Below are 12,075 nucleotides of genomic sequence, written 5' to 3'. Positions count from 1 at the left end.
ATATAAATGCAATTACAATGCAATACAATACTGGAAGCTGAGTCAGTGAGTATTCAGGTGAGAATGATGTAACTGACTGCGCCTCTCCAGAGGCACGGGCTCCAGGGAGAGCTCTCGAGTCACCGAGTGGCAGCGCCACTTCTTGTGCCGCCGCCATAGCTTCTTTATCTTGTTCTCGGTTTTGTACTAGCTCATGAGAAGCCCTTTAGGTGCGAGCATATTTTGTCTCACCCGGTGCTTCGAATGCCGTGGCTGCTGCAACGTTTTTAGCACAGACACACAACCCGTTTGAAAAGTAGTGCACAACTCTTGTCATGGAGCAACAGCTGACATTTTATAGCTAGCAACGAGGATGAGGTGGTCTGCCCAAATATGGTAGTAGTAGCAGCTTCGGCTGCGTGGGACTCTATCTTGGAATCACGTTTGCCTCTTCCGCCACCTAGTGGTGAAATACGCAGGTGTCTGTATCAATAAAAGATAAACGGCAGAGAATATGTTACAGGCAAGTAAATTACTCTTCTTAAAGTGCCCTGGTACACGTTTGGAGCGGTGTGAGTGGAACGTAACTGGTTGCAGGTTCTGACTATCAAAAAGGAGACCATAACCTTACCCTGATGTGCATCACACACACTAACCAGCAGTTTGTGAGTTATCTGAAAATCTGATTTGTATCGAGCAATCCACATATTTTCTTTAGAAGTATTTTTTAAATGCATCGCCAGAGGGATATATATGTGAATAAACAAAATTTCCAGTGTTTGTTATTCCAACTGCTAAATTTCACCGCAAAGAAATTGACAGTAACAGACTGATTCACATGACAGGAAGCACTGAAAGGCAACATTTTACATTATCGGAAGTTATTATAGTTCTCCTTTGTCAGTGTGTGTCTGCTTATGACAGTCACATAAAGAAATAGTGCATTACTTACAATCCACCACTAATTCTGCCTACATTGAATGTACGATAAAATAACGCATTGCACATGGATGACATACTCAACTAGTAACTGTCTCTGAGTGTCTGGATGCACCAGGTTTGTTGTATCATCCGAGTCTGCCCGTACTTAACAAAATACATAAATATGTAACTTTAGAGTAGGTCGTGAGTGGATAATAGGCGCTAAATTGGTGGTGATTGCATTTCCATACATTTAACTCATTTTTTTCCCGATCAGTCTAAAGTGGTATTTTTCCACAAAAAACTATATGCGTCACCTCACTACATGGGAAAAAGCGACATACCACCTCAGGGTATGGGACATGAGTGACTGATATCCTTAACTGTAGAAAGCTGGTGCTAGATGTGTACTTTAAAATGCTGAAAAAATGCAGAAACCCTGCTTCCAGGTGTTATTCCTTGGTTAATGCTAACTAGCATTAATATCACAATGATCAGTTGCAAAAACACAATTCCTAATTCAAGTTATTACCGCAATAAACCCAACCTCCTCTTCATGAGGACATTTGAATGTTTCTCCTAATCACATGAGACAGATGGAAACTAGCTCTACTGTTTCGGCCACTTGTCTAGTTTCAGGGTCGTACTCAGCATGTAAACAAAGTTTCGAATACTTCACCAGGCTGTGTAAGATGCTAGCGGTGGTTGAACTGCACAAAATATTTTCTCCTCTCAGGATTATCAACAGCGGGGTAAATCTGCTCACTTGGCGGTGATGACTTTTTAAACCTTTTGATCTGTGTATGATTAAACTTTCTACTGTTTAAATCCTAAGGAAGCCTTCAAGCTACTGAAGGAGGTTCATGTAATGTTACCCGAATTAGCGATTGAAGTGCATAAAAAGTATAGGAACTATGAGGAGTGGAATGGGGGTCGGGTCAGGGAATTTGGGGCAAGGCAACAAGAAGTAATGGGCACTGTTAGTGTAAAATTAAAAACAATTGGGTATGCTGTGCCTAATGGATCCTGGCCACTTCAGCCACTAACCCGAAAATATTCCAGGGGTGGGTCTGACCTAAACTTTTCTTTGGGGCTAGAAGCTGCTTACTAGCTTTTAAACACTCCTAAAATGGGGAAGAAAACCACACACATGGGGCTCTCATTGCTGTCAAATAGGGACATGCTTGCACCATTCCACAGCTGCAAAGGGCTGAAAGGAATTTCCAGGGAAAGAAAGGTCCTGTGAGTGTTTTAAAATGTCTAAAACTTTGTAAAACTCTTGATGAAGATACAGTTCCAAACATGAAAGCAGGTTGATGCTTCACTGTTGCAGTCAGAAAGGGGTTTCCGGTGCAAGGGTATTAATAAGAGCGTTCTGAATGGTATTCATTAACCATCATAATTGATAAAAGCTTACACTTAGTGTCTGATGTAGTACGGGTTATGCGTTCACAATGGGTCCTATTTGCAAAATTAATCTGTTTGCGACAGCAAAAACACTTTTTTGGTATGTAGCAAGCACAAACTGAGATTTAGTAACATGTTACCAAATTGCAATTTTGGTTTGCGTCTACATACCAAATTGGTATTTGAAGGACAAGTTTAGGGCATCTGTTCAAGATACCAAACTTGAATGGCATTTATAAACGTTTTGCGACTGACATCCAGTCACAAGAAATTGAAAATATTACTGACTAAAGAATGGTAGTTGTAACCCATTTGCAAATGGGAAGGTATTGGCAATTGAGATGTATTTTTGAATATTTCGGCCATGGAAAGCACAACTTATCAGACGGACCAATCACGGGACTCACCAAGTGACCCGTTCCCCTTTCTGAATGTTAACAAAAACATTTCTTTTTGTATGCAGTGGTCCAAGGGACCACTGCCTACTCTTAAAAAATGTTTGTTAAACTTTTAATATATATATATTTTGAAATGCGGCCTGTTTCCCATCAAGGTAAACTGGCTGATTTTTTGGAGAAAAAAAATGCGTAGAAGCAATCACTGACATGGTAGTCTGCTGACCCCAGCAGGCCACCATTCGTTTGGTGGCTGTGGATTGTAGTGGGTCGTAATGGGCAGCCTACCCCATTAATATTCGTGATATAGGTCGAATTGTGACCCACTATGAGTCAGTACTTTGTGAACCGACTTTTTTTATATAGGTTGATTCAGAAAATACCGCACTTTTAGGAAAAATATTGATCACAAATTGTGAGCAGTATTTTGCGACCAGTGCTTTACTCTCGTCCTTAGGCACCAATTGATCCTTCTATAGAAGATACGACCCTGCAGCCCTCCCACAAATGTATTCTCCACCTTGCAAGCTCTTGCATTTCCCTGATGGACAGAGCGCCCTATTGACTGACATGAGACACTCTGCCTTGAACCCCCTGAAGACTCACCACACACCCCCATTCAACTAAGTGGAAGATTTTACATCACACCGATCCTTACTTACCAACACTGGCTCCCCTGCAAGCCCACAACAATTTAACAGCCAATTGCATCTTCTGTAAATCTTTCTACCCCTTATAACCAAAGTAGCAGAGGAACAAGGTACAACCTAACGCCACATAATCACTGACCACTGAGCAGGCAATCCAGAGAGCCAGCCAGGCAAGGTCCGAGAAACCAGAATCTAACCTTAGCATTGTCCTCTTCCCTCCTTCATTTAGCCCCCTCCGCCTCCCACTAACCACTCGGCATAACATTTGCTCTTCAGACACCCTGTGAATAGCCACACTTGCACTGGAGTCAGGAATTGTAGATACTGAACTTGAACTCTATTAAACGTGTGACTCTTAAGTTCCACAAACATACAAATACACATGCTTTTTGGACCAATAATATATCCATGACACGCTGTGCATCCTATTAAAATATCATTGTGTCCTACACTCTCCTCACTCCTCTAGATATCATTCTAACTATGTACAGACATCCTTTGACCCCTGACACCAGGTTCAAACTCAACAAATACTCAAAAAATGCATGGAATTGTGTTAACAGTCGTGTGTCTGTGGAATGGTAATTGATGTGTATTTTTGAAAGTTTGGGCCATGGAAAGCACATCTTATCGCTGATCCGACAGATCAGTCACGGGACTCCAGTGTTTTCCCTGAAAGCCCCAGCACCTTTAATCAATGTCCTTAAACTAATTAGCTGGAATCGTGGGACGCAGATTCGTATCGCAAAATTAGCCTGGTCTGCTAAGCACTATTCATCAATATAGGCCCTGATAAGGAGAGTGACAAAAACCAGCCGCAGCGACGTTAGCCGAAAAATAATGGTTCACTTCAGGACCGAAAAACAAAATACAGCAAAAGGGTCTTAATGTGTTTGTGCGGGGCTCACCTCTCTGTGCTCGTGCTTCCTTGCAAGTGACTGGGTTCCCCACAGTGCCAAGAATGGGGTAGAAAACATTGAATCAACCACCGAAGCGTGCTTCAAAATGGCGGCTAAAGCCAGTGCTTTAAAAGGGCATGCAATGCTGAATTTGAACCTGTGGTTGCAGGCCGGTCCCACCGGCACTCATTTTTGGGGACCAGCACTTATTTTGTTTCCTCATCAGACTTTGACATAGAGCAAGAGAGAGAAAAATAAAAAAAAGAACAAAGGAGTAAGCGAAAAAATAAAAACAGTGCCAAAGTACCAGACCTAGCCCCTCACCCCTGTCGAGGATTTATACTCGTACAATATGATGTGCTTCGTGGTAGGAGCATCCATTGGCCAGAAAACAGCCCGTTCGATGCACGGAACCCAGGTTCACCACATTATAGGCGGGGCTCATCTCTGGTCGTAAGAGCAGCGCCGTCCAAGCCAGATACCATGTGTGACCTTATGCATAAGTAATTTGTGCCATCTTATTTTTGGAGAACTGGCAGCTCAGCGCCACACACTCATGCTACCCTTCGTTGAACCCAGACTCTTTTCAGAAGACAGTCGAAGGGTATTGGGCAGGGATGGGGTGAGAAACTGCTCATATTTAGAGAGCCAGAACTTCAAATAGTTTCTATTTATCGCCCTGGGCTGTTTTAACCGCGGTCACCTCCTTTTCAACTAACATTAGGGGAGGCCTTTCCCATCAGCCTCCAAGTGAGACCAGACATAATGCTCCCTAGAAATCAATTATTACTGGGGCCTGGACGGCAGTTGCTGCTAAATTAGGACGGGTGGAAATAATTATCGTTACGCCGGCGTAATTTTACGGTGTTTCCGGCTCCTTGCTGTGCACTTTTTGGTCGAAATGAAATAAATGACGCCACTACGATAAGGTGTTTAATTTCAAATCTGTTCAGGTAAAAATCATTGACCAACCCAAAAGGACAAAATGCAAATGTGTGGAGCTCTTTTGTTTTTGTTGCTATGATTCAAAATGGATGTAAGGACGCATTTTGCGCTAAAATGTAGGGCTAAATGTCAGTTTTGCATTTCATGTAATTTTCCCAAAATTTGACACAATTATCTTATTTGGAAACTACATCAATTTCGTACCTCACTCTAATTTCTGGTGCATTTTCAATGCGCTGCGGATGGGAAAAATGCATCAACGAAGTAGTGTAAATAAGCCTAGATTTCCAGAGGCAAAGTTTCTCTCAATTTCTTCAACTTCGCGGATGAGGGTCATAAATGTATTGAAATGTTTTTTACTCCGCCCTAAAACTGGAATTGGTTCTTTGGTAGCTGGAGTGATTGCATTGTTTCTGCCGTTTATAACCAGCGTGGAATGATTTGCTTTAACGAGAGACAACCATTTAACTCAAGGTAAAATAATGCAGAGAGAATTTCACCGTATACATGGTAATGTGGCATATAACACATTTCATAATCCGGTAGTTTCTAGGCAATTTTAAATACCATTATTAACCACTACTATTGCCCTTTCGTCTGTTTGGAAACACCAATGGTTTAGCCGTTCGTGTTAGAATCCAAACATATGTCTTTTGTTTTTTAAACCGACCTCTGCAACAGGCGCTAAACCCACTAAACAATCACTGTATGATTGAGCTGTTTGAGGTGCACATCACCTGCGTTGGTAGGTCACATTTCCAGTAGCTTTAGGTAACGCTGTTGGCACTTTGAAGTCAAACCTATGATTGAAAGAATATTTGCAGCAATGTGACGTCACTAGAGGCTCCTTATAGGAAACAGAGCGCCTCGGTCAGATCCTTCTCCAGAAATGAGATCTGCCCCCACGGTGGGACCCCCGCCCCCACCCTTTTATCTCCTGTGATCTGCACATTCCCACGACTTTACCCCCGCTCCAAAGGGCGATTCATCAGGTTGGAAAATTGCGTCTCGCTCCTTCCTTTCAGCCAGGGCCAGTGGGGGTCCGCCAGGGACAGGCTCCCCCCTTCCCCCAACCTGGACAGGTGGGGATCCCCTTACAGAAAACAAGCCCATGCTTTCATCTTTGAGGTCTTTTGATGTAGAAAGTGTTTGTAAACCTCTGTTGAAACCAGCCATTTGTGGTTGGCGTATATTGACTCTCAAAAGTACTTTCTTATTAATTTTAGGTAAAAACTATGTTTGTAAAATAGTTTTTTAAAGTTCACCGAGCAGGCAAAAGTGAAGACCACAAAAGACGTGAATAGAACACTCGAATTGTTTTAAGGCTCAAAATAAACTGATACGATAACCCCACTTAGTCATACTCATATTGACTCCGGAAGCATGAAAAGCAATGTCCGCACCGTAGACTGAAATGTCTCACTAGCTTACCAAATGCAAGTGTTTGGCAACAAACATTTCACATCACAATGCATAGAAAGCAGTCGGAAGTGAAAATCTTTTCTGTGTGAGTTTTCATGTAGAATTGTTCTTTTGTTTATAGAGACCGGATATTAACAAAAATTCATTATTCAGGGGTTTTCCATTACCTTTATCAATTATCATTGAGGTAATCAAGCACGCCCCTCCCATGCTGGTTCATTCGCCGGCTAGAATGAGCTGATTGGATGGTTGAGGTGCACGTGCTCACTGCCGTTGCACCGAATCACTCTATGATTGAGCTGATTGGCTGGTTGAGATGCACCTCACTGACTGCCCTTGTGCATGATTGACTGTTTAACAATCCTGACTGAACGATAGTCATTGAAATTTCACCCCCTTCACATTCGGATCCCTTCATGGTCACTCGCCCTAGACTGTCCTGCAGTCCTTTCAAAGTGAATGCATGACAAAAAATGCTACATGCACAATTAGAGGGCAATATTATTAGTTACTTGCTTTCTATATAGTGCTCCATGAAACGCTCCTGGCATTTCTAAGCTCTGCATGTAACAGAAGTTGCTTTTACCCTATGTAATGGAACTCAGGGGCATATTAACAAGCCAGGCGATACAATTATCGCCGCTTTAGCGGCAGAAAACTGCCGCTAAAACGGCGATAATGGGCTTGATAATATGCTCTATGGAATTCCAATTGAAGCCCATGTTAAATGTGAAGGACATCTAACCTGAGCTTCAATTGGAATTCCATAGAGCATATTATCAAGCCCATTATCGCCGTTTTAGCGACAGTTTTCTGCCGCTAAAGCGGCGATAATGTTATCGCCTGGCTTGTTAATATGCCCCCAAGTTTTTCAACATCTAAAGATTGGGAAGGCAGAGATGTGTTTTTCCCACAGGACATTGTGTTATGACCTGCAGAGCGCTACAGGTGTCAACGGTGAACATTACATCATTGATCTGTCATGCCTGCACAAGATCATATACAACCCGCGTGACTGGACAGGAAACAGGCTTCAACTCTAATGGAAATTTGTCAGAAACATGCGTATTATTGATCCTGTCTCAGACAAATCATTGTTCACCTTGCAAACTAATCTATATGTGTCCCCATTCTTCTTCTATGTTGTATTTAACGAGAACATGGTCTTTTCTTGCAGTGTCCCGGTATTCCAGTCCGAGGCTCACACCACGGCTGAGTCGAAAGCGGGCCCTGTCCATCTCTCCACTTTCGGATGCCAGCTTAGACCTGCAGACAATGATCCGCACCTCCCCTAACTCTCTGGTAGCGTACATCAACAACTCAAGGAGCAGCTCTGCCGCCAGTGGCTCCTACGGACATTTATCCGCCGGGGCAATCAGGTAATGCCACCTACACGGGAGCCATCTTGTGTCGTATTGGAAGAGGCGGGGCTACCAAACCATACCTGTGCTACTTGGAACATTCAGACTTTTAATAAAACATAACTACAACACCCTTCTTATTACTCTTCTACATTGTTGATTAGCCGAGGACGGACAATGCTATTCTTGTTTCATAAAGACTTATTAAGTATTCTTGACTCCTGACACGTGTGTATCACCGATGTGAGAGCTCCAGGCACGCTTTTTACTCATGCCCACTGCACCGTTATACAATGCTTTTATAAAGAAACATTTTCTTGGTTATTGTTTGGAATAAGTGACCATTTGGTTGGTAGCATTGTTGCATTCATGCCTTGGGGACATTGTTTTGTATTACAACATGTACCCAATGTCCCTGACCACTCTCAGGCTCCCTTGTTGTGCAGAAACATACATGCAACTGCGAGTGATGGGATTTTACCTTAGCGCCAGAACTGGCTGCTGAGCAATTACTTTTTTTCCCTGAATCAACCACAGTTAAAGGTTAGTGATGGTGTTCAGCGGACACAAACCTATTAAAGCACCTAAATCACTTAAATCATACCTCATACCCTTTGCTTCTGCCATATGCCATCAGCAAATGGATGCAGTAGGCATGGCTGGGTGTGACTTATGGTGCGCATTGTCTGTTGCATAGCTTAACTGGTGAATTTCAGTGTTTTTTCAGTTTTGTGTTCCCAAGATCTTTTTTTATGAGTGCAAAAAACCTTCAACCACAAGTTTCAGAGTGCTCCCCGACAGCAACCATGTTCCAAGATTTGGACCAACGGACTATCCCTCCCAGAAGGGCTGAGGACCGGGCAGGCCTGTTCTTGTTCAGGGTCAAGATAGGGACAGAGGACATTTAGTACCTTTGTTAACAGTGCCTTCCCTAGCTCTCATTGTAAAGATATGTGGCCTTGCTCACCTCAGGGTTACTTTGTGGTATCATTTACAGACCGTACCACTGCTTAATTTTCAGCTTGTTCATTTGAGTAAATAATAACTTATTTGGGTTGCCCTTTCCATTAGAGTCCTTTGTAGTGCTGCGAGTGAATAAATAGCGCTAAAGTCATTGACCTCAGAAAGATGAAAGGCGGGGGAGACGCACCGAATATTCATTTGTGACCTCCAGGTGACACAAAGAACAAGCATGATAACACTCAGTTATGTTTCCTTCTCACACGTCCGGGATGCATTTTTGCAGAGTGATGCTATACAGGACGTTAGCCCGCTTTACCGAGAATCACTTTAATTCTGTTCATATTTAGTCATTTTATTTTCTTATCACGAATTTGATTCCTTTCCTTAACTAAGCGTAGAAAAAAAGTATTTCTGGCACCAACATTGTTTTGCTTATCAGTTGTGAAATGCGTATATGTCTCTTTCTTTCAGCCCTGCTTTCAGCTTCCCTCACCCTCTCAACCCTGTGGCGTATCAGCACCTCCTGAACCAACAGCGCAGCCTGAGCGCGGCTTTTGGGCACACGCCTCCGCTCCTGCAGCCGTCGCCTACGTTCCCATCCCGCCAGCACATGGCAGTCATCGCGAGCAATCCCGCCCCTGCGCCCCTTAGCAACAGCAGTCAGCCGGAAGCTAATCAGGTATGGTATGAGCCAGGAGGGGGGTGGCTGCGCCTCGGCCAGTTAAAAGCGCGCGCCAAGCGGCGCTTGCTGAAGTGACGTCTCTTGTGTTCTCAAGGTCGCCTAGCTGCGTGGCCCACAAGGAGGACAAATAAGGTTTACATTACTTTAATGGAAATGTTGCGCTTTCTCGGTTTAAATCTGGAGTTTAGTCAACCATGGGTTAGGCTCGCCCGGCTCGTTCTGATGAAGCCCGCGTGGCATGTGACTGGTTCAGCCTTAACGCTACCGTTCTGACAGCAAGGTTGCCAGATTGGGCTATTTCCCGCACAATTGGGCTACTTTTTCCCCAGTTGTGCGGGAAAAACCCATGCCTGGCGGGGGGCTACTTTTTGGGCTGGATTTGTGACGTTGTGCGTGAAATACTGGCCTGGGGCGGGCGCCCAACGCTATGCAGCATGTGAGATGATCGATCGCGCACAAGCAATGTAAGCAGTAACAGTAACACCGCTATTAAGCAATAAGCACGCACAATCATTCGCACCTGCGCGTTGCAGGCTTGCAGCATCATTCATTGCATGCCTCCCCTCCCCTCTGCCGGCCCTTGCCTAAACTGCGCGCCGCGCAGCGCGGTCAATCAAAGTCAGCCCCGCCCAGCCAGGCCAGCAGTCAGCATTAGCCAAGCGGCCAAGCCCAGTGAAACCGACGACCCCACCCCCCCTAGGCCGAGCCGAGGCAGACGTGAGCAGGTAACATAGCAACTCAGAAGAACTTGACAACGAACCAAGCCAGGGCCCAGGCAACACAACAGTTATTGGTCAATGTTGCAGGTGCCATTGCCATTGGCTAAGTAGAAGTTGACTAATGACTACAATTGTTACATTGTTGCTGGTGCTGCCTGTTGCCGGGCCTGAGCCTGAGGCTGCGCGCGCCTGCGTCACGTCACGTGCCACACACCACCAATTTAAGTGTCTGTCTGAGTGTTGTGTGTTCTGCATAGCAGCACAGTGCACACACACTACGGACGTGACGTCACACACGGAGTAGAGCTCCCCCCCTGCCACCACCTAACTTTTACCATACCCCTCGTGGTGTCTGTGGCAAATAATTAGCCAATGTGGGGGTCTCCAGGGCCGTCATGTTGTAGCGCGCGAAAACGCTACCAATGACGGCCCTGGGAATTAATTTTAGGTCAGCCCCCGAGGTTCCATATAATGCGGGGGCTGTGAGCAAAGTCTTTTCGGCGGCGGCGAATCCATTCCGGCGATTAATAACTTGAGTCGACTTGAGTTTGTGCAGGAGGCAGAGCTTGAGTTACTAATACCACCAACTTGACTGACTGAGCTGAGCTGAACTCGCCTGCCTCGCCCTCGACGTGGAGAGTAGACTGCCTCAGACTCTCTGACCCAGACCCAGTCACCGTCACCGACACCGATCACTCACCGATCCAACAGTACTGACTGTGCAGAGTGACTGTCAGACTTGCAGACAGTAGCGGGCGGCGTGCGCAGGGCCGCAGGCTAGGCCCAGGCAGTGTCAGAAGACGTGTGAGGACTCGGAGGACTGGAGAATCCAGACGAGTTAACTAACGACGACGAGTCCTGTCCGACACGAGTCCGACTCCGAGTCTGACCACTGCACTCGTCATCATCCTCATCAGCAGCAGGCCCAGGCCCAGCCGCCCGGGCCCAGGCCCAGGCCCACCTCGCTCCAGCTCAGCCTCCTGCCCAGTCCAGAGTCCAGCCCTAGCCCCAGTCACTCCAGCGGCCCCCCGAGTCACTAAGTCCAGGCTGCCCCAGTAACTCAAGAGTCCAGCCCCCAGGCCCGCTAGCGGCCAGGCCCAGCCACTGCCACCGTGCCTGCCTTGCTGCACGCAGTGCCAGCCTGCCAGGCAGCGTTAGTGTCCAGTCTGCCAGCCACCCACCACCGGCGGTGACCGCGTGACTCACCAGTCACCAGCGACCAGGTAAGTGACAGTGAAACTGACATGATGTCAGTGACATCATGACGGTCGTGTTTTAGTGGCGCGCTAGTGCGATTGGAAAGTATTTTTTTGCGCCTCATCAATGACCCAGTGGTTGGGGGTTGGCTTTACTAATAAAAATGTATATCGGCCCAAACTCATTTGAGCAACATTAAAATAATGAAAGACTGGGGAATTTCTAACAATATAGTAACACAAAAAAAGGTCTAACTGTACCATCCATGTTTGTATGCAGCTCTTTGATGACAGTTCATAGGTCACTGTCCTATGTTAGGATTGTAATTTCTGAACAGTCGTGTTTTAGCGGCGCGCTAGTGCGAAAGTATTTTTTTGCGCCTCATCAATGACCCAGTGGTTGGGGGTTGGCTTTACTAATAAAAATGTATATCGGCCCAAACTCATTTGAGCAACATTAAAATAATGAAAGACTGGGGAATTTATAACTATATAGTAACACAAAAAAAGGTCTAACTGTACCATCCATGTTTGTA

At 45.3% G+C, this 12,075-nt stretch overlaps 1 protein-coding gene across 1 annotated transcript in view; it reads left to right on the top strand.

Annotated features, from left to right (window-relative positions):
- GLI2 (GLI family zinc finger 2) overlaps positions 1–12,075 on the top strand; it is a 231,520-nt gene that overhangs the window by 156,695 nt on the left and 62,750 nt on the right. The window contains exons 5-6 of the mRNA XM_085645973.1: positions 7,796–7,997; positions 9,414–9,621. Of these exons, the coding sequence (XP_085502099.1) occupies positions 7,796–7,997; positions 9,414–9,621 (410 nt within the window). The remainder of the gene's footprint in view (positions 1–7,795; positions 7,998–9,413; positions 9,622–12,075) is intronic.

Source organism: Triturus cristatus, chromosome 3_1, assembly GCF_964204655.1.
Source record: "Triturus cristatus chromosome 3_1, aTriCri1.1, whole genome shotgun sequence".
In the NCBI taxonomy this organism is placed as follows: Eukaryota; Metazoa; Chordata; class Amphibia; order Caudata; family Salamandridae; genus Triturus; species Triturus cristatus.
This window is presented reverse-complemented; position numbering and strand designations above follow the sequence as displayed.